The sequence below is a fragment of the Diadema antillarum genome, unplaced genomic scaffold (assembly GCF_040938485.1).
Source record: "Diadema antillarum isolate AM-2024a unplaced genomic scaffold, OU_Dant_1.0 seq00000375_RagTag, whole genome shotgun sequence".
Lineage (NCBI taxonomy): Eukaryota > Metazoa > Echinodermata > Echinoidea > Diadematoida > Diadematidae > Diadema > Diadema antillarum.
The window spans coordinates 939,866-965,160 of record NW_027271374.1 but is presented as its reverse complement, the minus strand read 5'-3'; the positions used below and the strand labels follow the sequence as shown (position 1 = coordinate 965,160).

The 25,295-nt window shown below is 40.1% G+C and overlaps 1 protein-coding gene across 1 annotated transcript in view; it reads left to right on the top strand.

The window, feature by feature from the left end:
• Positions 1 to 25,295, top strand: part of LOC139731465 (uncharacterized) — a 56,499-nt gene that overhangs the window by 13,264 nt on the left and 17,940 nt on the right. Inside the window, exons 6-13 of the mRNA XM_071642349.1 lie at positions 2,024 to 2,119; positions 2,905 to 3,053; positions 4,174 to 4,342; positions 5,240 to 5,347; positions 6,547 to 6,698; positions 14,833 to 14,974; positions 17,151 to 17,261; positions 19,348 to 19,460. Coding sequence (XP_071498450.1) covers positions 2,024 to 2,119; positions 2,905 to 3,053; positions 4,174 to 4,342; positions 5,240 to 5,347; positions 6,547 to 6,698; positions 14,833 to 14,974; positions 17,151 to 17,261; positions 19,348 to 19,460 — 1,040 coding nt within the window. The remainder of the gene's footprint in view (positions 1 to 2,023; positions 2,120 to 2,904; positions 3,054 to 4,173; positions 4,343 to 5,239; positions 5,348 to 6,546; positions 6,699 to 14,832; positions 14,975 to 17,150; positions 17,262 to 19,347; positions 19,461 to 25,295) is intronic.

Here is a 25,295-nt window from a genome sequence, read left to right as displayed (position 1 = left end):
GAAAAGTGAGCAAAGAAAATGGGATTCCATCGGGATTCGAACCCGAGACCTCCGGATTGCTAGACCGGTGCTCTACCGACTGAGCTATAGAAAGCCCTAGTGCAGTGTTCGTCCCAGAAACTATTCTTTCTGGTCAGTTTATTCTGTCTTTATTTGTTACAAACTCAAAAAGCTGCATCACTTCGGTGATCCCTCGCATTTATCCCCAAGTTGAATTATCCTTCGGGTTTATGCCAGGTTCAAGTGTGTGCGTGTGTGTCACACACAAACACACTGCTATAGCTTCTGACCACCCGAGCATTGAGAATTAAGGGTTTCTGGGACGAACACTGCACTAGGGCTTTCTATAGCTCAGTCGGTAGAGCACCGGTCTAGCAATCCGGAGGTCTCGGGTTCGAATCCCGATGGAATCCCATTTTCTTTGCTCACTTTTCCACTAATAATTTATATTCTTTCTGGTCAGTTTATTCTGTCTTTATTTGTTTAATTCAAAACTCACGAAACTTTTCTTATGCTTCCGAGCGCGAAAAATTAGTTGCGCGAAAATATCTCTTTTTATGTCAGTCCTTTCAGCAATTTTTTGTTGGCAGTGCATTTTCATTGTTCCCCAACTGAAATTGTATTGTTACAGTGTTATTTCACCCAAAAAAAAAAGTTCTTATGCATATGTGTCTATTTTAGAGCAAAAATTAACAGTTGTGGAGGCATTTGAGAACAATGATTTCACTTTAACCATGACATAGAATTGCATTTCTTAAGAATGTGGAATTGTGCATGAATGGCATAATTGTGTGCCCTGAAACAAAAAACAAAGAAAAGAAGAAAAAGTGCTGATTCACAATGCTGGTGGAATTTAATATGCACACTATCAGGCTACTAGAAATACCTTTTCTTTTTTTTCTTTTTTTAAGTTCTCTTCGTGAATGCTGACAATGGTAGCTAAAATTATATCCACTGTACCATTTTTAGCTTCCCCCATCCCCCTATCTTGAGTAAACACCTGCATGTGTGGTGGCTATATCACTGTACTCCTGGCCAGAAAAAAAAAAAAAAATTGCAGTCATAGGGCAAAGTCTGATATGGCTGGAGTTTGAATCAGTATTTTTAAAGAGTGTACAGACTGATGACCAAAGTTCACATCAACTTTAGTGATCCTGCTTCTTTTACAGTGATTGTCTCCAAGTTTTACGAAACGTAGATATATCATCATGCCACAGAGGAAGCAAAGTTATTGCAGATCAAGACAAGTGTAATCATTGATTGATCTTCAAAACAAAACAAAAAACATGATAAGGGTTACTCATGCATTTGAAGGGAAGTTAGGTAATCTAATACAGAAAATTGTCAATTTTAGGGATATCTAAAGCAAATATTAAAGGTACAGTTTACCTTTGGGAGCAGTGATTTTAAAGATTTTTGAGTTACGTCATTTGATGCATATATGTGTAGGTCAGTTGTATCACAAAGCATCCTGTCGTGAAAAAAAATTGCAATAAAACCTAAAATATAGGGAGATATCACTGTGTTTCTCACTAAACCATCTGTAGACAGTTTTGTCTAGAAACAATTTTATTATTGTTCACATTTTGTATATCTTACAATACTTAACATTGGCTATCCTGATTAAATTTTTTACAATGGTTGTTTCTATGGCTTACTCACAACATTTTAGAACTATTTTTAAGCACTAAAGCTGGATTTTTGTTTCATCTGCAAAAATAAATGGTAAATAATGTCTTAAGGAAGATAATAACAAAAGACAAAAAAAAGACAATGAATTATTCAACCCATGTAAACTCATGTAGGTTTTGGTGAAGCTTGGGTGCAATGGTTTTAGCATGTCCTGAAATCATAGACTTGGGCTTGGGTCTGTGTGTTGAGATACATTCAAAGGGTATTCAGTGGGTTAACCCGTTGGGGACGGACTGATTTTGCTACAACACGCATTTCCCATAGACCCCTGCCCGAGTATACTCGAGACTCGTCCTTAACGGGTTAATATAATATTCTGTGTTCACCTCAGGGGACAACAGGCAACCCCAAAGGAGCAACTCTGACCCACCACAACATCGTAAACAACAGCTACTTCATCGGGAAGAACCTGAAATATGATGAGAAGGTATGAAGTAGAGAATTCTTAAACTAATACATGAATAGGAGATATTTATTTGATAAGATTGTACGCTTTGTGTAGAATGGCTGTACAGAGTCAGTAATGTTTGATTGTCCCTTAGAAAGGAGATGATCAGCTAATGATGAGAATAGGGAGGAGGACCATGATTGCTGTCGGCATCAGAATTCAAACATACAGAGCACCATGATTGATAGATAGGTAAATAGATAGATAGATTAGATAGGTAGATAGATAGATAGATAGGTAAATGGATGAATAGATAGATAGATATATAAATAGATTGATACATAGATACAAAATGTAGGTAAATAGATCTATAGGTAAATGGATAGATAAATACAATTAGATAAATAGATAGAAAGATAGGTAAATAGATAGATAGATAGGTACATAGATAGATAGATAGGTAAATAGATAGATAGATAGGAAAATAGATAGGTAGATAGAATAGATAGATCGGTAAATAGATAGATAAGATCATAGATAGATAGATAGATAGATAGATAGATATATAGATAGATAATAGGTACACTGTAGGTATATAGACAGACAGACAGATATATAGAATGATTGATTGGTAGACTGATTGGTTGATTGATTGATGAGCATGTGGGGATTCATTAGGTAGATGTTATGCTGTGTTTCAAGTGTTTCAGTTAAACACAAACAATGCAGAGAGAGAGAGAGAGAGAGAGAGAAACTTGCCACATGGAGTAATCATGAGTGGGTCTGTCTGTCTGTCTGTCTGTCTGTTACCCTTCTTTCTCTAGGCTCATCGAATTTCTATACCAGTTCCTCTCTACCACTGTTTCGGCATGGTTGGAGGGTCTCTTGCTGCTATGGTGCATGGGGCCACCTGTGTGTTTCCTACTCCCAGCTTTGAGCCAGAGGCCAGTCTCAAAGCCATTCAGGATGAAAAGTGAGACATGAGCATAACTCCATTAACCCATTTAGGACCGACTGATTTTATCATAACACACGTTTCCCATAGACACCTGCCCGAGAATACTCAGGACTAGTCTTCAGTGGGTTAAAAAAAGAACAAAAACAACCCACCCACACACACCTAGACATCTTTTTTACATTTAGAAATATTCCTTTGGTTGCCTGCTCAAAAGTATTTGTTGCTTCCATATTAGCCCCAGAAAACAAATCAATTAAATTCAATTCATGTTTTATTACCAGAATTCTTCCATTTATTTTTACTTGCATATTGAAGCTCAAGACATGTATCAGCTATAGTCATTCCTAGTATACTGTCTTTAATGACACAAATGTATATACTTTCTACTTTGCCCCCATGTTTTACCCTTCTCTTGTTTTTTTGCCTCACACTAGATTAAAACAAACAAATAATGTGTAATTGCAGTCACTCACCATGTTCTTTTCTTCAAAATAATAATTCAAAGTGGAAGAGTGATATTACATGGAATTTTTATCTCGTGTAAATTATGCATGTACACATATCTCCCAAACTTCACAATTCTTAGGATGTCTCTATATAGGCTAAAACATTGAGACAATAAATTATACATTAAAAGACAAGTACATTGAAAAATTGTCCCCGAATGATACATTTCATAGATTTTTTTTTTGTGTTCTTTCCCATTCTGCCATGGTTTTGATATGACTTTGAAGGATTTAACTCTTTCATGTTTCAAAAATGTATCCATTATAAAATTGTTATAAATCAGGTGATGTATTGATGATCACCATGGTTATTGTTTGTCAGATAGTAATGAAAGTATTTGCAGTCTTAGACATCTCCTGTAAATATTCCAGGGCACTGAACTTTCTGTGGATTTTGCACTTTACTGAACTAGCGTGAAAAGAACCACACACAAATGTTCTTGAAGGTATGAAAATATGCACAGAAATACTCTAGTCTGCAAAGTTATAGTATTTTATAGTTAAGTTTACTGAATATGCCTAGTGCCCCAAAAATTGCAAAAACAAATGAAATTTCCCAATTTGACAGTAGTAATTGTGCATTATTCATGATTGATCATCTCAAAAACAAAAATCTGTGATCTTCTCAGAGTTACATCCCAGTATGGCACACCCACGATGTTCATCGACATGTTGAACCACGCCAACTTCAGTCAGTACGACATGAGCAGTCTTTCTACCGGTATCATGGCGGGTTCACCCTGCCCCATCGAAACCATGAAACAGACCATATCAGAGATGAACATGAAGGACGTTGTCGTAAGTCTGAATTGACTTTAAAGGGAAATGAAACCCAAATCAAACATATTTATGTCTTCATATTTCTAGCGTAAATGAATTTGGCTTACCTGTTTCAGAAGAAAAGGGGAATGGTTTTGACCTAGTCATAAGTGTCAGGAACAAGTGGAACAAATATATTCTTTTTGTCAGAGATGAAATTTTATGGAATTCCATTTATGCATTGTTTGTATTGTTGACCTACTGTGACATCACAAATTGTTGTATTCTTCTCATCCTGTGATGGCAGGTACAGAATTTTTGAAAATTCATAACTTTTGAACGGATTATCCTTTTTTCCCCACACTTCACTGATGCATTCTAGCATAATGAATCTTGACTTAACTACTTTCAGAGAGCAGGGGAGAATAATGTTACCCTTAACATATGTCAGTGACAAGTCAAAGCAATGTACACTTCTCATGAAGAAAGAAATGTGGAGGAATTCTCTTTGTATTTCTTTATAGCGTTTTCCATAAGTGACGTCACAAATTGTAATAGCATTCTCACAGAAATTTTTTAAAATGCATATAACTTTTAGGCGGATTGCCTGATTGTTGTCAAACTTTCACTCATGTGTTCTACAGTATTGCTGCATTCACTCAATGCACATAATTATATATTTGAGGCTTCCTTCCCTTAACCCGGTGAGGATGGGCTGATTTTGCTACAACACACATTTCCCATAGACACTTGACCGAGTAACTGTATACTCGGGACTCGTCCTCAACAGGGTAAAGAATGATGATTAGAAGTACACTTGGTGCAGAAAACGTTCTGAATCATCAGTATATTGATATTGCAGCAAATGCCTCAGAGAAATTATGTTTGTATGTGAATGCCAAAGGTGTGAGGAGTTTGGACTGTCTTCTGTTTCAGATCTGCTATGGCTTGACGGAAGTGAGTCCAGTTATCTGTCAGACAGGGATGACGGACCCCATAGACATCAGAGTGTCAACCGTGGGAAAGCCTGGACCTCACAATGAAGTAAGTGATCTGTCATATAGCTTTAATGGGTACTGCCAGGCAAGGATTTTGTTTTTTGCTATATGACAAGACACACCTTTCATAAATGTACGATATCACTACTACTTTCATCTAAAAAATGGCTACTGCAAAATGTGCCTTCACAAAAGGGCAACATTTTTGGAATCTTTTGCTGGGTTGCTGCTCTTCAATGATACATCAATGGATGCAATCCATGTAACATAGAGCAATATATTGCTGGCCCCTGCATGCACCCAGTTGCAACCACTGTTTGTGCATGTGTAATAATATAGCTAGTCCATATTCATTTATGTGCGCACGGTCAATGTGTAACAATCATCATTACAGTAGACCTGGTAATTTAGCAGCAATAAGCATTGTAAGTCAAATATCATTCAAGTGCAAACACAGGCAAAAGTCACGCACAGAATATGTATGCTCCATAAATTCTGTAGACCATTTCCTGGATTTTACCTCACAGAAATCATAACCTTGCCATGGATTATCATTATTATTTTCTTTTAATTGGCGTGTGTTTTGAAAGCAAAAACAGATATCGTCTGTTGAGAATGAGAAGGGCGTTGAGTTGTCTCTAACACTATGAGTTTAGTGGCAACTTAACGCCCTTATCATTCTCACCCGACGATATACTCAAGTTTTCCTTTCATAGCCTGGTGGTCCCCTGTAATGAAGACTGTAGCAGTCAAATGCTTGTCATTCTCTTTCTCAAAATGTTTGTCTGAAAGGCAAGTTGCTTTTCGAAGCCAGTCCACATGTGTGGAAATTGGGTAGACTAGCATACATCAGTGGCCTTTTTAATTGTTCATTCACAACATTCTTTGAGGGGGAAACTTTAATGTGATTAATTTGCTGCAATGGACTAATTTGTGTTATGTATGATTTCCTGTGTTAGTGATATCCAAGTGTACCTGGTACACTAGTTATCCTTTTATGTATAGGCCAGTATATTTAGCTTGTGGAAGTACATGTATAGGAATGACTCAATGTCTGCCCTCTTTTAATCAGAACAAAGGTCATACCCCCAGTTCATCCCAGTTAAAATGATGTGATCTGTATTTTATGTTAACAGTACAAGTAGCAAAAAAAGAAAATCTTATAATTGTGTGACTCGCTTTGAACCGTTTGCCTTTTTTGAACAATAAGACTTTTTTTTTGCTGAATTCCCGTCTTGTGTGTAGATCAAGCTCATCGATCCCCAGTCCGGTGCCCTAGTTCCGAATGACACACCAGGCGAACTGTGTAGCCGTGGTTACACCACCATGATTGGCTACTGGGAAGATGAAAAGAAAACTGCCGAGGCCATTGATGAGACCAGGTGGTTCCACACCGGGTAAGCTCCTGATAAAAATGTCGTCGTGGGATTCAAAAGCCACTAATTGTGGAGGGAAGCATTTTGGATGGAATGAAGAGAAAACTAGTAGTGGAATGGATTTCTCAACCCATCATGAATATAAATGGGAATGGAGGGTTTTTGTGCACCATCTTCACCTGATCACTATTCTATATTCTGGACTATTTTTTGTTACCTTTTTTTTTAGCTGCTAAACCTGTACATGCATCAAGTCGAGTGATGGCAATCCTGAGTCCCAGAGAAAAAGAGTCCGCACCGAATACTGTCAGCTATGGACTTTCCCTCAGAATTTTGCGGGATAATTACAAGTGCATGAACTTGTTACATCGGGCCATCTCTTGACTTAATGGCCCGAATTCACGAAGGTGGTACAAATGAAACCATGGTTTAAACCATGGACAAAAACCATGGAGCGCCAAGTGTCGCATGGAATATTTCGTTACGAAATCAGTCATTTCGTCGATGAAATGATTATTTTGTAACGAAATGACAACATTTTGTAACTAAATGAACATTTTGTCCACGAAATGATAATTTCGTATCGAAACGGTCATTTTGTCGACAAAATGACCAATTTCATAACGAAATATTCCGTGCGACACTTGGCGCTCCATGGTTTTTGTCCATGGTTTAAACCATGGTTTCATTTGTACCACCTTCGTGAATTCGGGCCAATGTGTAAAGATTTAGCAGCTTGTATATAGATCTCATTAAAAGAGTCTAGAATCCAGACTAGCTGAACTCTTGATATGTGATGACTTTGATAGGGTCACCCATAGTCATGTGAACAAAATGTGTAGGAGACAGATGTTAGAGTCATGACAAAGATGTATTTGAATCACTTTTGCTCTATCCAAAGTGGTTGGAGTCTCAATGCTTGTCTGCACATACATGTTGTATCATACTGTGAAGTTACGGCGCAATTAAGGAGAAACACAACGTTAGTTTGTTGATACTTGGAGGAGCATTTATTCAACGAACCATGGCAGTGGTACAAGTCACAGTTATACTGCTTATTATCATAGATGGCGCTATTGCATATCAATTCAACAACACCTTAACTGGCGTAATCACTTCTTTCCTCCTTGCACTGAGCAATTATACAAAAATTAACAGTTTTACATACCGCAACACTTACCTAACTTCACAGTACAAACTTATAGTGACATGAGAGCAAACACAATATGAAAATCCTATAAAATATATGTTTAAGTCACCTAACAAATAAACAAAACTTTTACACTATACTTTCTCCAATTAACATCATAAATCAACATACATATACATGTACCTATGTCCATAAATGACTTACGTGTAGGGTAACAAAAAACCAATATCACACCTTGTATCTTAAAAAATAACTGCTTACAATCTTCAACATGGGAACAATATGTTTTGCAAGCATCACACTGCACAAATAGCCATTTCTCGGTATCATAAAAACTACATTGTATCAACTTTCATATACAAATATACCTTACTACTGCTGCTCAAACAATTATTATAAACAAAATCTCAAAACAAAGCAAATCATTGTTCTTATTTTTGTTGTCTGTGACATCACCTACTAGTGCAACCAAAAAAAATTCCAAACCTTGAAAATATTGATAAGACATCTGATCGCATCGGGCAAACATGAATATAAAGTGGATTAATCATAATTGAAAGAGAAATAAAGCTGGCACCATAGGAATGGGAGAAACTGAGGTGACAGACTAAAAATATACCGACATACGTGTATCTAATAAAGAAGGCATGTGATTAGAAAAAGGGGGATGCATGAACAATTATAAAAGACATGTGTGAAACATTATATTCTGTATAAGATACAATATAAACTGACTGTTAAAATCGTACTTTACAGCACTTGGGAACAATAGCACAATTCGCCTTGACTAGCATTGTACAATATCGGATAACAAACAAAACAGCTTGGTCCCAAGGACCTTATCATAAAGATTTCCCCTGCATAACAAAAACATGCCAGTAGCTAACACACATAATCTGCATGATGTCAGACAACCTAATAAAACAAATAAAAAGAAGTCTCCTTCCTTGGAGGACCTTGATATAAAGAGTTTCCCCATAGAACAAAAATAAGCCTGTAGCTAGCACATATCATCAGGATGACCTATTAAACAACAAAAGAATGAATGTACATTGTATATAGTACATGTGAAACATAACATCAAATGTTTTATCAAAAATCACAGTCCTTGAAAAAAAATTACTAGCTGGGGGATCGAATGAGCACTAGGCACTAGTTACTACGCAAACTGTACATGGGTTGTCACATGATAGTGTAAAACAACAAAGTTCAGACTACATTGTATGTCATTGACGAACAAAACCGGGGGGGGGGGGGGGGGCCTCGAGGCACTGATCTATTCGAGAACATAATCAGAGAGGTAAGGCGGGGCATGTCGGCTGCGATGGGGATATCGTCGGCTAGGTGAGGGCACACCAGGTGTCTGACAATTGTCTGGAGGAGCTGGTGGGGGTATAGGTTCATCGTGTGGGGTAGACAGTTCATGTGGGATATCAGGGGGCTCCGGTGGCCGGAGGTCAGGTTGCACCGAAGTGATAGCACTGGGATGCAGAGGGGGCATGTGATTATCCGCTACTGTAGAAACCTCAGGAGGATGTGGCGGGGGCCTCGCTTGATCTGTTGCATCAACACTGGGTAGGTCGCTCACATCATCACCATCAGATTCAGGGGACCGAGAAGGTAAAGTGGGGACATCGGACGGAACCTTCAGACAGTCAGAACGGCGCACACGGTAAGATGTGGACCGAAGTTGGTTACCGACGAACCTGCGAACGTTGCACCACTCATCCTCAACACTACAAACGAGGTAGCGGGGTCGGGAATGCATCTTGGAGCGATCCGTGCGGAGATAGACAAGATCACCAACGTGAATGGTGATGTCAGGTGAAGGGGGCGGTCGTGTGGGTGCCTTTGACTTGACACTTGGAGCATGATTAGCACGACGTCGGTTGTGTTGAGTCATGATGATATCTTGGTCTTTGATAGGGATCTGTTCACTTGTGAACTGATCACGTTGAGTCCAAAGCTCCCGAGCAGATAGGCCATTACCACGGAGCCGACTGTTGAGGCGATTTGTAGCAAAAGCAAGGGCAAGGGGGGTAACTGGGCCACCATGTGAATCATCACGGAGTAGTTCGTCTTCCAGTTCCCGTACTGCTTTTTCAGCGACAGGGTTCTTGTTGACGTTTGTGGGTTGACCAAGTTCGAGGGTAATCCCCTGTCTACGAAGCAACTCATCATTCCGGAGGGCTGCAAAGCCCGGGGCTGGATCTGTGCGCACTACAGCAAGAGGGCCCTCTAGCGGTCGTAAAGGTGGGCACAAATGGAGTAGAGCATTGCGGAGGGAGCCAGCACGTTCATCCGGGATCAGCATGCATGAGGTATACGATGTCACTGTCTCTCTGATGACGAATATGAGCTGTCGTGCACGCTTGATGACATCTGCCGCAAATGATACACCCACCACACATGGCGGATCACTTGTGGATTGGGGTGTGGCAGCATGAGGCACATTCCGAAGTGAGAGACAGCAGTGGCAACCTAGGCTTACCTGCTGAATGGCAGCATCAAGGTCCAAGGCGTAGAAATACCGAGACACCACTTGTTTGAGCTGGTGTGGGGTAGGGTGACTCAGTTGGAGATGGAGGGCAGTGAGGATGCCAGGAAGCACCCTGCGGGGAACTACAATACGCTCTTGCCGTGGCTGGAACGCGCGTTCTTGCCGGACAACAAGGAGGCCGTCACTAGCAATGGTAGCGACCTGTAGGTAACGCTTCACATCGCGAATATCCGTCAATTTCTTTGAAGGGCGGGTACCCTGCTTGAGATGGGCATGTGTACGACGGAGGTCTGCGCATTCAGATTGAATCCGTGCCCACGCATTGCGGGATGTGAATGGCATGCGTGTACGTCCAGACAGAACTTCGTCTATGGTATTGCGGTGAACAGCGGCGCCCTCCAACTGAGCAATGAAAGAGCAAATCTGACACTTGGGCTCTTGACATGGAGGAGCATTCCTACTGGCAAAATCAGCTGGTACATTCGCAGAGCCAGCTAGATGGCGAATGGATACCTGGTACCTACTCACAGTTGTTAGGAATGTGGAGACTCTGGGACTAGCTGAAAATTCTCCACGGCACAGCTTTTCATAGGCCTGAACACATGGTTTGCTGTCAGTAAGGATACAGACAGGGTGATGTGACTGAATAATGAACGGGCTGAAATGCTTGGTGGCAGTGGCGATTGACAATGCCTCCACCTCACAGGGGAGCCAGGTGACTTGGCGGCCATGCAGCTTAGCACTAAAAAAACCAGCCACAAGGGGTTTCTTATCTCTTGTCACATACATGGTGGCACCGAGGCCATGTTTCTTGACTGACCCATCTGTGACAATCCACAACTGGTCGGAGGGGCGTGGCAGAGTGATAGTCCGTGAAGACTGAATGGCGGACTGAGCCTTGGTGAATGCACCATGCAACTCATCTGTCCAGTGGATGCGGTCTTGAGACTTTAGGCCAGCAATAGAATCGTCAAGGGGGCTCACGTACGAAGCACAGCTGGGGAGCACACGAGCAAGCATCTTGTACGCGCCAATAAACGATCTCATGCCCTTCACCGTAGTAGGAGGGGAGCAGGTTGACAATGTTGTCATCCTGTGTGGACTTGCACGGAGGGTTCCTTCAGACCAGATCCACCCTAGGATAGTTGTAGTCCTGGGACAGACAGTAGTCTTGGTCGGGGACAGGTGAAGGCCATTGGCAGCTAGGGCCTGCAGTATCCGCGACCAGTTCTGCAGCAAGGATTGTGGTGTGTCGGCACCACAGTACAGATCATCTGCCAACTTGACAACAACGCCTTCAACCAACAAGTCTCCAAGCACGCGACACATCATTTCCTCCAAGGCAGTCTCAGAGCCTGGCATACCCATGGCACAACGGGTGTATACCCGGATACCTCGGAAGGGTGTAGCAACACCACAGTATTTCATGGACTCCTTTGAAAGGGGTATCTGATAGAATGCACTGGCAAGGTCTGATGCAACAATGTACTTCCACTGACCAACTTTACGCAATGTAGAATCAACATCAGGGAGCACCGAGGGCTGAGGCTTGGAATAACGACCTACATCAGCAAAGGCTGTGACTAGCCGGTGACCGCCATTGGGTTTCTTGACCAAGAAGGATGGGTTGACATATTCAACAGTGACACCAATATCCTCTGGACGAGCAAAAACACCAAGTTTCTCCAGGTCATCAAATTTATCCTGCAACTCGACAAGCTTGTCATGGGAATACAAGGGGAGCCGCCCTTTGCGTTGAGGTGGTTGGACTGGGCCCATGTTCACAACAGCCTGGAATGGTCCAGAAGCACCGTTATAACCCTTGTAAGAGGAGCTAAACACACTGTCACACTTGGCATGAAGTGCCTGGAAAGCATGCCTAGTCTGTGCTGGGAGAATCCCATCTGGATCGAGAATCACTGATTCAGCAGACTGGGCAGAGGAGCCTTCCCCACGGGGCGGGGTGGGGGGCGCTGCAAGCCGACCTGTGATGGGTGGGGTAGACAGACCTGTATCCTCCATACACATGGGGCTGACCTGACACAAATGCGAATTGCGCCGAATAATACAGGGCGCCTCAGACAGATTGGGAATGCGGATCTTACCAGCGATACTCGGGACCACCTGGGGAACCGGGAAAAATTCTGGCAGGGAGGGAGTAGGAGGAGAGTCTGTGCGAGGCTCTAACACAAAGGTCTCCTCATCTGCAAACTGGGGAGGCAAGGCAAGCTCAAGGAATTCTCCTGGCCAGAGAGTCATGGTTTTAGAAGGAGCTCGGAGAACGTGGGCACGCCTAACAGCATGGCCAACTTTTGACTTCCCAGTGGAACCATAGGAGTACACAGTGCCATCATCCAATGATATCTGCCGCTTAGCTGGTCGAATAGCCACATCATTGCGCTCCATAAATGGGGTCCCAGCAAGGACCTCAACATCCAAATTCTCCACAACCAAGCCCTCAAAATGGAAAACATGACTATCACGAGACAACGTGAGACGGGTTTCACCAACGACCTCCAAGGGGGATGATCCATCGGCTTGGTGGCAGACTGGGATGTGGGAGCCACAATACATCCTAGTGCATGTGCTGTAGAGGCCCGCATCATGTTCCCAGTTGCACCGCTGTCAACAGTGACACGAACAACATGATGATTGTAAAAAGCGTCAAAGTAGGGAGACTGACGCACCTGAACACGGAGTGTAGCAGGGGAGTCTCTGGAGTCTGGCCCAGACACCGCATCTGGGTCAACCTGAGTGTCCTGGGGTTCAATGTCATCCGCAAGCATCTCATCACTATCAAAAATCTTAGCAACCTGGCGGGCTTTAGCCATGTACTGCCTATCAGATTCTGGGAGGTAGGGGCATACACTAAGAAAGTGATTGCTGGGGCGGCCAGCCTGGAGACAGAGGGGGCATGACCTAGCAGGCTTAGCGCGAGGTCGAACACGAGATTGTGGTTGAGCGCGCCTAGGGTTAGATTGATTGCGATTGCGCGGAGGAAGGGCAGCGGCACGCATGGCCCTAGAACACTCAACTGACTCAAGGAGACTAGTGAGGGCCTGAGATATTTCAGGCTTAAGAGAAGCAAGGGTACGTGAGCGGAGCTCTGTGCCGTACCGCTGTTTGACTAGCTGGGGGAGATCAGGATGAAGCAATTGGAGCCAATGCAACACTATGAAATTTTCGATAGTTGGAGTGAGTTCTTCGTCTTCTGTAATGGTATCGCCATGGTGAGTAATACCTCCACCTGAGGTCAGCAGGTTATCCTCTACAAAGGCAAGTATCCTTTGGTACAAGTCCTCTGGCCGTTCATCACTTTCCAACTTGATGTTAGAAAAATCAAGAAAATGGGCACCGGTAGACTGAAAACCGTAATGGAGACGAATTTTCGACCAAATGTCATTGAGTGAAGTGGAACTGCGGACTATACAGTTCCTCGCAATCATAGGACAGAAATTGGCAATCTGTCCTAGCATTAAATCAAGCATGACAGCCTTTTGCTGAGCTGTTTTGCGAGAATCTGTGGGGACAGAGCTAGTGTCATCAACAAAGCCCCGATTAGGATTTGTCTTGGTCTTTTTGGACCATGTCACTGACTCGCCTAGGAAGGGTGCAAAGTGCTGGTCGAGATTTAGGGTGTACAGGAGATTCTGTCTCCAACTCTCAAACGAGGTGATGGTTTCTATTTTACCCAAGCACCATTGCTTTGGCACTTTGGCCGTAGCACACGCCATTGTGGGTGTGTGGGACTGTACCGTACAAACAAACTAGTTGCTATTGAAGTCCTAAGTAAAAACTTACGTTTACGGTGGACTTGGCTGTTTTATTTCAGCAGAATTTCTTCCTGTGATGGGCAAGATTTAACTTAGGCTGTGGGTAGTATTCCAGCGCTGCCACCACGCAATTAAGGAGAAACACAACGTTAGTTTGTTGATACTTGGAGGAGCATTTATTCAACGAACCATGGCAGTGGTACAAGTCACAGTTATACTGCTTATTATCATAGATGGCGCTATTGCATATCAATTCAACAACACCTTAACTGGCGCGGGGTGAAGCGGTTGCAAGCAATGTCTTGTCTGGGTTTGACAAAGCTTATCAAATGCTGGTACCTGACGATGGTGGAGGACTACTTATTACCCCTTTTGATGCCAGGGACTTCAGACAGTGTGTACAGTGCTATGAGGTTTTCTATGTCAGTTGGCACTCAAAGCTTACAGAAGGTTAAGAAGTGGCCATGTCATTATGTTAAGCTCATAGTCGTAAATTACTCTGCTTGTACTTTTGTCCTTATGTCATATAGTCTGCAATATTCCTGAAGAGCCTCTTTTCGATGTAGCTCATTCTGCAAAATTATAGAAGTGGGATGGCGGAGATAATATAATAAAATAAGCCATCAAAGCCCTAGAATTTAAAGATATTAGTAAAAGTAAGTCTATTGTTTTGTGTCATTGGATGTGTGTATTCTTTCTAAGTTGCCCTGTTCCCTTTTTTTTCTGCTCAAGTGACCTGGCTACCATGGACAAGGATGGTTACATTACGATTGCCGGAAGAATTAAGGATCTGGTCATCCGAGGAGGGGAGAACATTTACCCAACTGAGATTGAGCAGTTCCTCTACAAGCACCCCAAGATTGAAGACGTTCAGGTTGGCATCAGGGCTGTAATGTAGAAACGATTCCTGCCCCCTTTTTTTCTTCTTCATTTGACAAAAAGATTGACAGGTTTATTGACAGGTTTATTGACAAGAGGAATATCGTATAGATATGAATGAACAATTCAGTGGCTAAGTGAATAAGATGAATAAGAAGAGAAAGATTTTGAAGAGTGAATCAGATGAAGCATAGCTGAATCATAAATAATTAGATTTACAGATGTGTTGAATTTGGTAATTGATAAATCAATAAAATAATCTGTTTTATATGCTGCAAGCCACATTTGATAAAGGTAAATCCCCATGGACACATATGAAAAAGATTATGCTGGCTGATTTTTTAGCAGACCTGGGCCCCGTTTTATCAAAAGATAAAATCGACTTTAAACTTCCTTACTACACAGTCTGCCATAGACTTACAGTTGAAATCAATTTTATAATCAATTTTAACTCTTCATAAAACAGGGCCCAGACTATAGTCAAATGCCAAAGCAGGATCTCACAAACAGTAGCACCAGGTATCCTTCAAAGCATATCAAACCAATCTGTTATGTAAACATCTTTCACATATATCAGTATATATTTGAGTGATACTTTACTCTCTTGGGTTTGACAGTGAAATGTACTGGTACTCATTAGAGAATATAATTAGTAGAAGTTATGTACATGCATACTGTGTGTATTATGATATGTATTATGTTGTGTATTATGCTCAAAGGCGAAGTTTGAAGTTTGATTTGATAGAATGAACACAAGAGTTGATGTTTGTGTGATACTGCCGATTCATTACATCCTTGGCTGAACGTCAATCTGTAAGAGGCCTCAAGTCTCCCTCAACTTTCCCTCAACTCTCCCTCAAGTCTCACTAAATTCCCATCACATCTCCCTGTATTCTATCTCAGGTCTCCCTCAAATCTCCCTTTAGTCTTCATTAAGTCTTACTCAAGTGTCAGTCTGGGGGGCGTTTCATCAATGAGTTCGTAGGAGGTTTTCACCGACAAATTTGCTATCAGCCAATCAGACGCAAGGATTTCAGTAGCTTTTAACAGTTGTTGGTGTAAATCACCGACAAAAAGTTTCATGAAACGGTCCCCAGGTCTCCCTCTTCTGTCAAGAACCCCTCAAATCTCCTTTAACCTGTTGAAGACCAGTCCTGAGTATACTCAGACAGGTGCCTATGGGAATTGCGTGTTATAGCAAAATCAGTCTGTCCTCAGTGGGTTTAGTCTCCATCAAGTCTCCTTTAATTCTCCCTCAACTCTCCCTCAAGTCTCCACCATAATTTTCCCTCAACCCTTCCTCAAGTCTCTGTTAAGTCTCCACCAAAATTCTCCCTCAAGTCTCCATTAAGTCTCCACCAAAATTTTCCCTCAACTCTCCCTCGAGTCTCCATTAAGTCTCCACCAAAATTCTCCCTCAACTCTCCCTCGAGTCTCCATTATGTCTCCACCAAAATTTTCCCTAAACTCTCACTTGAGTCTCCATTAAGTCTCCACCAAAATTCTCCTCAAATCTCCCTCAAGTCTCCGTTAAGTCTCCACCAAAATTCTCCTCAAATCTATCTCGAGTCTCCATTAAGTCTCCACCAAAATTCTCCCTCAACTCTCCCTCGAGTCTCCATTAAGTCTCCACCATAATTCTCCCTCAACTTTCTCTCAAGTCTCCATTAAGTCTCCACCATAATTATCCCTCAATTTTCCCTCAAGTCTCCATTGAGTCTCCACCAAAATTCTCCTCAACTCTCCCTTGAGTCTCTATTAAGTCTCCACCAAAATTCTCCCTCAACTCTCCCTCGAGTCTCCATTATGTCTCCACCAAAATTTTCCCTAAACTCTCACTTGAGTCTCCATTAAGTCTCCACCAAAATTCTCCTCAAATCTCCCTCAAGTCTCCGTTAAGTCTCCACCAAAATTCTCCTCAAATCTATCTCGAGTCTCCATTAAGTCTCCACCAAAATTCTCCCTCAACTCTCCCTCGAGTTTCCATTAAGTCTCCACCATAATTCTCCCTCAACTTTCCCTCAAGTCTCCATTGAGTCTCCACCAAAATTCTCCCTCAACTCTTCCTTGAGTCTCCATTAAGTTTCCACTTCAACAGTCTCTTTGAAAATGCCTTAGATTTTACAAGCTACATATCAAATATTTGAAGCCCTCTCTGGAATCTTTGCCAGGTGATTGGCGTACCTGATGACAGGATGGGGGAGGAGCTGTGTGCCTGGATCAAACTAAAGGCTGGACAAGAGGCTTCACCCGAGGAGATCAAAGAGTTCTGCAAAGGACAGGTGTGACATTATTGTTATTGTTGTTATTATTATTATTATTATTTTGATTATGATTATGATGATGATGATGATGATGATGATGATTATTCTTATTCTTATTGTTGTTATTATTGTTATTATTATTATTATTATTATTATTATTATGATGATGATGATGATTATTATTCTTATTCTTATTGTTGTTGTTATTATTATTATTATTATTATTATCATCATCATTATTATTATTATTATTATTATTATTATTGTTATCATTATTATCATTATTCTTATTCTTATTAATATTATCATTATTGTTATTTACTCAGTCAAATGAAGATGACAGTAACAGTAACATAACGTACAATCACATAGAAACAGTCCATGTGTACAGTTGACATATGACAGTTGACATATGACACAAAGAATGGACAGGGAAGCAATAAACGGGTGCATATTTCTGATATTTGCCAGGGTGACAAAGTACTGTGTCTGCTGTGGATTCTGATTCCATGGTTTCTGTGTAATATTTGGCTAATCAGGACTTGTCAAGCAATTTTTTTTTTTTTTTTTTTTTTTTTTTTTGGGGGGGGGGGGGGTGGGTGGATGGGGAGGGGGGAGGGGAGTGAATTTATGATTGAGAACCAGAGATGATAGGAATGTGTTATGAGTATCATCCCCGCCCCCTCAGGCAGTTATCCATACGTATGTACAGTTGTATGTTTGTTCCAGATTCTTAGAGATACCCCCTTTAAGGATGGAAATGGGTTAGGATTATGTTAGGATTTTGACCCCCCATCACAGGCTTTTGGAAGGGAAGCGATCAAAACTACTCCCCTATCATGAGCTTTTGGAAGGGATGCCTGCTAGCGTACCTATCTGTACAAGCAGCTTGATGTTTGCGCAGTGTATGTGGCTGAAAGAAAGCCAGCTCGGCATGCTTTGCAGCAAATAATGCACAGTAAACACATTCAGGAGAATCGTAGCAAACACCTAGAAGCCACAATAACCCTATTTCAGAAGTTTTGGGGGTTTGAAACTAATCCTATTGTGAACCATATTTTAGGGCTCTTCGGGAAAGATTTGAAAACTACCCTTATTAAAAATGTTTTGGAAAAAAATAGTGAAAGTCCCCCCTATTTAAACAGTTTTGGGGGATTTAAAAAAAAAAAAGAATTGAGTCCCAAAATATACTAGGTTTCCCCAAAACACTGGGAACGTGCATGCAGCCTGAGTGGGGGGATGGGGGTATCTTCCCTTTTCAGGAAGTAAAGTTAGTGATTTTTCAGCCTGGTGGAGACAGTTAATACATTGCATTTGTGTTGTAGAAGGTAACATTTTGGAGTGTCATTAGTTTCACAAGTATCGTTTGATTTGAGCAATATATGATCATACGGAATATAATGTCATCATGAATTGTATGTGGCATGCTTTGGTGCAGATATTAAGCGAATAATCATCGACTGTGAGGGCGATGGTTACAATCTAACATCGTGGAGGTGATCCACGAGGTGTCTATCAGGCCGAGCCGAAGGCGAGAGCTGATAGACACCTCAAGGATTACCAAGGTGATGTTAGATTGTATCCATTGCCCGAGAAAGAGGAGATGATTATTTGCTTATATCCCACATCAATTGACGAACTTGAGACTTGATAAAAATGTATTCCCTCAACCACGCAGATTTTTATTTTATAATCGTGCTGAATGTTTAAAACACATTTAGTTGTACCTTAAAACCACGGTCCGTGGCACGGCAGCAGTCGAATGAAGCAGAGTAACGTAGAGCTAAGACGATAACGGGCAATACTGATGTATCAATAATTGTGCGATGTGCACAACTGTGTGCCGCTAGAACTTGCTAGCTATCTGCATGGCCGACAGTTGCAAGCGATACCTTTATCGATTCCAATAATGGATATGTAAATGTGCCAAGGAAAAAGACTATCACATATGTGATAGTCCCACGGCATGGATGTTGGAGAAAAACATCTCTCGATCACATGTTCCAAATTAAGCAATCCCATTGGTCAAACATAGTTACGTGGGATATAATTAACTTTATTCATTACTCTTGGTGTATTCACTTCCTTCCGTCCACGATCTCAGATATCTCATTTCAAGATTCCGCGCTACATCGAGTTCGTGAGCGAGTTTCCGCTGACGGTGACGGGGAAGGTGCAGAAATTCAAGATGAGGGAGACGATGATCGCCAAGATGAAGTAGGAACGAGACGCTTTTTTTCTTGAAAAATCCACTTCGATGCCAACTCATCCCTCTCTGTCCATCATTTGCTATGCATCTCCAAAAAAACAAATTAACATGAAACCGCTCTACAAGATGCCATATGTGTGAATGCCCTGCATGTGTTGTAAAAAAACAGTACAGTATGTCCCAAAAAAAATTACAATCAGATTTTCGCATCGATAACACCCAATGTGATTGAATTGTCTAAATGCTACTTCAGGGTCTTGAAATATAATATTTTAGCTCTATTTTGCAGAAAACCCCATTCGATTTGGTTAAGCGGTCACAGAGAAATGTGGATTGTTGTAAAGCATGTCATGAGTCTGATTCTTCCAAGTTTAGCACTTCGATGATCTTGCGTGTGAATACAATAGACAGAACTTGGAGGGAAGAGATTCCTGACATCCTGTACAAAATTCCTAATTTCTCTTTGACCACTGAAGCAAATCGAATGGGGCTTTCTGTAAGATGTGGGCAATGAGTTGTAGTTTCATACCCTGAATTTGTATTTAGATTGATTCAATATTTTCAAAGATATCATTGCGGAGGGTCCCGTTATGATTTTTTTTGGGGACATACGGTACATCACAGTCATACCTTTAGAAACTAGCCGTAGTGATGCAACTGTAGTAATTTTTCATCTTGTGCTGCAAGAGATGAGAACACTGTCTTATACTGAGTCCAGCTTTTGTCTTCCTCAAAATTGCTAGAATGAAATGTAAATTATGTTTTGATATATCAGTGAAAAATGAGGGAATTTTCTCCAAAGAATATATCTGATTTTTTGAGTGAAATCAGACAATTATGAGGCATATTTAGAGTATTTGTACATAAGCTGGGATATTCTTTTTTTTATTTCATACTGCTCCGCATTTATGTCGTATTTAAAGTGTCACTTATTTGTGGCATCGCAAAGGAGACGTTTTCTCCGCATTCTTGCTCTGAAGGCAAGGGGATTCAATGCCTCCATCAGAATTTATGAAAATTATTATTTTTGGTCAATGTCTGTACTATGTAGTTTTAAGGAGTGCAATTCAAGAGATGTCACAAATGGTAACAGCAAATTAGCAGCTCTGAAATTGGACAAAATGTTATCAATGGAAAATCATGTATGGAATTCAAGCAGATGTGAATTTCTTATGTATCCAAATTTCATCTGGATTTTTGATATTTTTAGATTCTGCTTCTGTGATCATGATGATTGTGCAACTTCTTGAAATTCCCTTTTTAATCTATCCAATTTTGCAGATATTTTAGTGCACTTTGGTTTTCTTTCTCTCTAAGTCGACAAATGCTGACTGAAAATTTTGCATATGTGCCACAAATACCAGTAATTCAGAAATAGTGACAAAGATAGCATCTACTTATTGCCTTATCCAATTTGATATCCTTCCCCTCTGTTACTGTCCATTATGTTGAGAGAACACACTTTGCTTGTGTAATGCATCCTTGTGCTTGTCCTGTTTGCTAACAGCATTTCATATACAGTCAAACCTGTTGTAGTGATCACCTGTCTATAGCAGCCACCTGTTGCCTTCAAAAAGTTACCGAAAAGGGAAATCGTGTGTCCTTTTGTGTAGTGACCACCTGTTTGATATGGCCAGTAGCCAAATAATTTGTGTTCTTTAGGTAATATTTTACTGTCTAAAGTTCCCTCAAGCTGAACCTGATCAGCTAGCATTGAGAGTTCTCAATTGTCATACCTTTCATAGGGTCAAGCAAATGTCAACCATGAAAAAAAAAGCAAATCAGAATATGTAAAAATCAGTTATATCTTGAATTCAAGCTTTACAGAGATACAAAAAATCAGTAATGTGATAAAAACCATTTTGTTTTCCTTTTCAGTCATGTGTGTACTATCACTGATTATCAGATTATGTGAAAACATCTAATCAGCCATCAGATAATATGTGAAATGACAATTCTGTCCGCAAAGACCACTCACTTTCCTTCACTTGAAAGGTTGCTATAAACAGGTTTTAGTGAACATTGAAAGCTTCTGCTTGCTAGATGTCTTATTAGCTGCTGTTGCATTGATAGTACTCTCCATACAACAGTTTCTACCTGTTTTTTTTTTTATTTTTTTTAACGAGGACAGTGTACATGTGGTTGTGAATAGACTGTTTTCCAGGAAAGGATGTTACTTCATCAAAACAGTCTTTCTTTGGAAATATGCTCTTATATATCATTGTTTGGAAATATGTACCTCTTATGTATATTTTTCTATCTGAGAAGGGTGCAAAGTAGGGTAAACAGCAGTTCAGTGTATGCCATTTATGCAGGAAGTTTTGCAATGCTGAATTGTGAATACTGCAGATCAGTACTAAAGTCAGATGGAAGAGTAAAATTTCACTGTCTTGGAAGTGACCAAGGAAGCTTCCAAGGCAACACCATCCAACTCGTATCATTTCTGCAGTATGAAAGGGGACTCTTGGATTTATGACAAAAATCTAATTGAAGTCATTGGATATAGGGGTCAAAGTTAAATAAAACAATTCATGCAGTAAGCCGAGAATATTTTTCAGTCATTTTATAAAACACAGCTGCAACAGAGGTAACCTCGAGGCATTACAACCAGTAACAGCGCCCTCATGACTTGCGTGCAGTTTGTTTAAGTGATTGACATGTAAAGCTGTATGATGATAAAAAGTTCACAAGGACTCTATGCTCAGTCAAAATCTTTCACTGGACTCTATAGCAGATTTTATTGGAGATCAATTCTTCCGTATATAATTGTATTAAAGTATCTTATCTAACAGACGGCTACAATTTTTAGTACAAAACACTGTATTTTAGTCTCTGTTCCTGCTAATACTAAGTTATATCAGGAGATACATCTAAAGTGATAGGGTTGCCCTGCGACTTGGACACAAACATGATGGGGTTGCCGATGCGGTTACAGCAAAGGGTGTTTATAATACAGCGATGTTGAATGTTAGGCAAAGGAAAGAAAATTTTGAACTTTGTAATATTTCTAGCTGTGCAAATTTTGTGCCACTTGTGACATTTAGTTTTGCTACTCAGATCGTGCAGCTTCATTATGGATTTGCCAAGTTCAGTTTAAGTCATATTTTGTGCGCTGAAAAGAGTGGCATTCCTAAAATAAATACTTTCCATGCTTTTATATTCTGCCACTGTAATGTTCATGTACAGGAGTGTGTTTAGTGTGGCATGTATGTTGTACCATGATACCTTTGTCATTTTAACATCTATGTACTGAAAAACCATAAATATTTGTGGCATGAACACTGTGAATTGCCTATGGCATTCACTGCATTGTGTAGAAAAAAAATCATACAACTTTTGCATGCATTTTACTTTCACAAATCTTGGCTTTTGCAAAATTTGTGAAAGTTCGTGCATGCAATAATTTCTGATTTTCCAGTAATTGATAGAAAGTTACAAAAAAAAAAACTCTGGGTGACAAGACATTATATCAATTGAATTTTATATAACAAAACATCCTAACTCAATTGCATAAATCAGAATTGCTTATTTCAATTCTAATGTAATCCACAACAGCGTTTCAAAATTTTTTGACATTTGTAGAAATGTCATAAAATTATTAGATGAGATATATATGTGGTCTTGTCACCCCATATGTGGCAGGGACATGTGCCTGACTGCAGCTGAGAGATACAGAATGTTCTTTAATTGTGTATATATTAGTGAGATATATCATGTATGTACGAAATTATGTGATTCTGACTACCAATTCTCAACAAATCTAGCTGGTATTTGAATCATGGAGTAGGTTAAACGTGAGAACAGACTTCTAGACAAGTGCAAATTGTATCATGATAGATAAAATCATCTCAACCAATAAATTAAGTTTTTGAATCATGGAGCAGACTTCCAACAAATGCAAATTGCATGTCGACAGGTAAAATCATCCCAACAAACCAAGCTAGTATTTGAATCATGGAGTGCGATAAACCTGAGAAGAGATTTCTGATGGATGCAGATTGCTTATGGACAGACAAAATTATAAATTAGATATTTTGTAGTTCTGATCTTCTGATTCGAAGAAGAGATGTATTAGAATGAAGTGTGGTCAGCCATATTGTACAGTATAACTTGTTTTGATAGCTTGGATGATGGATATATTGCAATATAGTGCTTCCCCGATTGCCTGGGACAAGTGAAGATCAAAGTTGGGCAAGTGTTTTGGAACAAATGAGAAAAAATTCTTGGCCAAATTGGGCAAGCAAAAAGTTTTAGAGCCACCTTTATCACTCCCCCCCCCCCCCCCCCCCAAACCCACCAAGTCGGCCATACAAAAGCCAAATGATAATGACTGTTTGGTGATGAACAATGCACTTTGATTTCATTCCAGCAACTTTCCAATGCAATGCAACACCAACACTCGATAGAATCAAGGTTGTTACTGTATTGTGTTTAGGTGTGTGAATCAATGTGTGCTCTTTATTCAAATGACTGTGTTTTAACAAGCCCTTGACGTACAAAATGAGTGATTTTCTATATCATTAAAAAAAAAAAAATTTCGACATTCTTTGTGGACAAGTAAAATTCATGTTTGGGCAAATGTTCTGTCACAATTTGAAAATCTGCTTGCCTGACAGGGCAAGTGACTAAAAAAAAAAAAAAAATGATATGTAGCATGCTGCAATATGGCAAGCTTCTGTACTTCATTGTCAATGCTAACACTACTCTATGCTAGACTCACTGATACATTACCTCTCAACAAACTTGAAAGTATTTATGACTTGAATCAAACTTTTTGTGTTGATGAGGAAAACACCAGCGATTATTCATGAGATTTGCCCACTGTGGATAGTGCATGGTGTTCTCATGCATTTTTGATGAGAGAATACCAATTTATTTAGTGGTAATACTATGACAAAGTTTTATCACTGGACTTGTTCCTTTCTCAGTTATTGGCCAAAGAGTACTAATCATGACGTTACTTATATGTAAGTTACGGTAATTCAATTGTTTTTTTAATCAATTTCATAACTCAAAACTGGACATCGCACAAATAGATAAGATGTATGTATTGTTTCTTTTTATTCTAGTTAGTGTAATGATGAAGGCTTTGTAAAAATTTGAGTATAATCATCATACTGGAACAATCATTGGTCTGCCAACTCTGTACATTTTATACACATATATGATGTTCTATTTTGATGAATTCAATAAATCATGTGACTGCTATTTGGCTCTCATCATAATATATCATGTGAAATCTGTTTTAATTCAAATTTTGTCACAGCGGTGTTGTAATTTTTAACCCGTCGAGGACGAGTCCAGAGTATGCTCGGGCAGGTGTCTATGGGAAATGCGTGTTGTAGCAAAATCAAACCATCCTCAATGGGTTAAAGTACATCCCATAAACAGAGGAAGTATGTTGAGGTGGAATAGTGGCAGGATGTTAGTAGCTATGTGGATATTGACAAGAACAACTTGTTTTAGTGCCAGGAAGGAAAGGCAACCTTGTAAAAAACAAATAATCAAACAAATATAAAAAAGTGTATATTACAACAATTGTACGTGCATACTCACACACACACACAAACATAGGGGGAGCAGCTCGCATTGATTAAGGTCAATGAAAAAGTTCTGATTTCTTTCTCATGCTACTTTTTGAATGTTTATTGCCTAGGTAGAGAACAAAACTATAAAAAAAAAAGAATAGGATAAAGCAAATCTATGAACATCACCCAATTAAACATGTTACCACCACTACTTTAATATCACTTAAAACATTCTTGACTAACCTTACCTTTTATATTTCAAATGTCACATTGTGTAGGGACAAACATTCAAAGATCATTAGATTCCTTGATTTC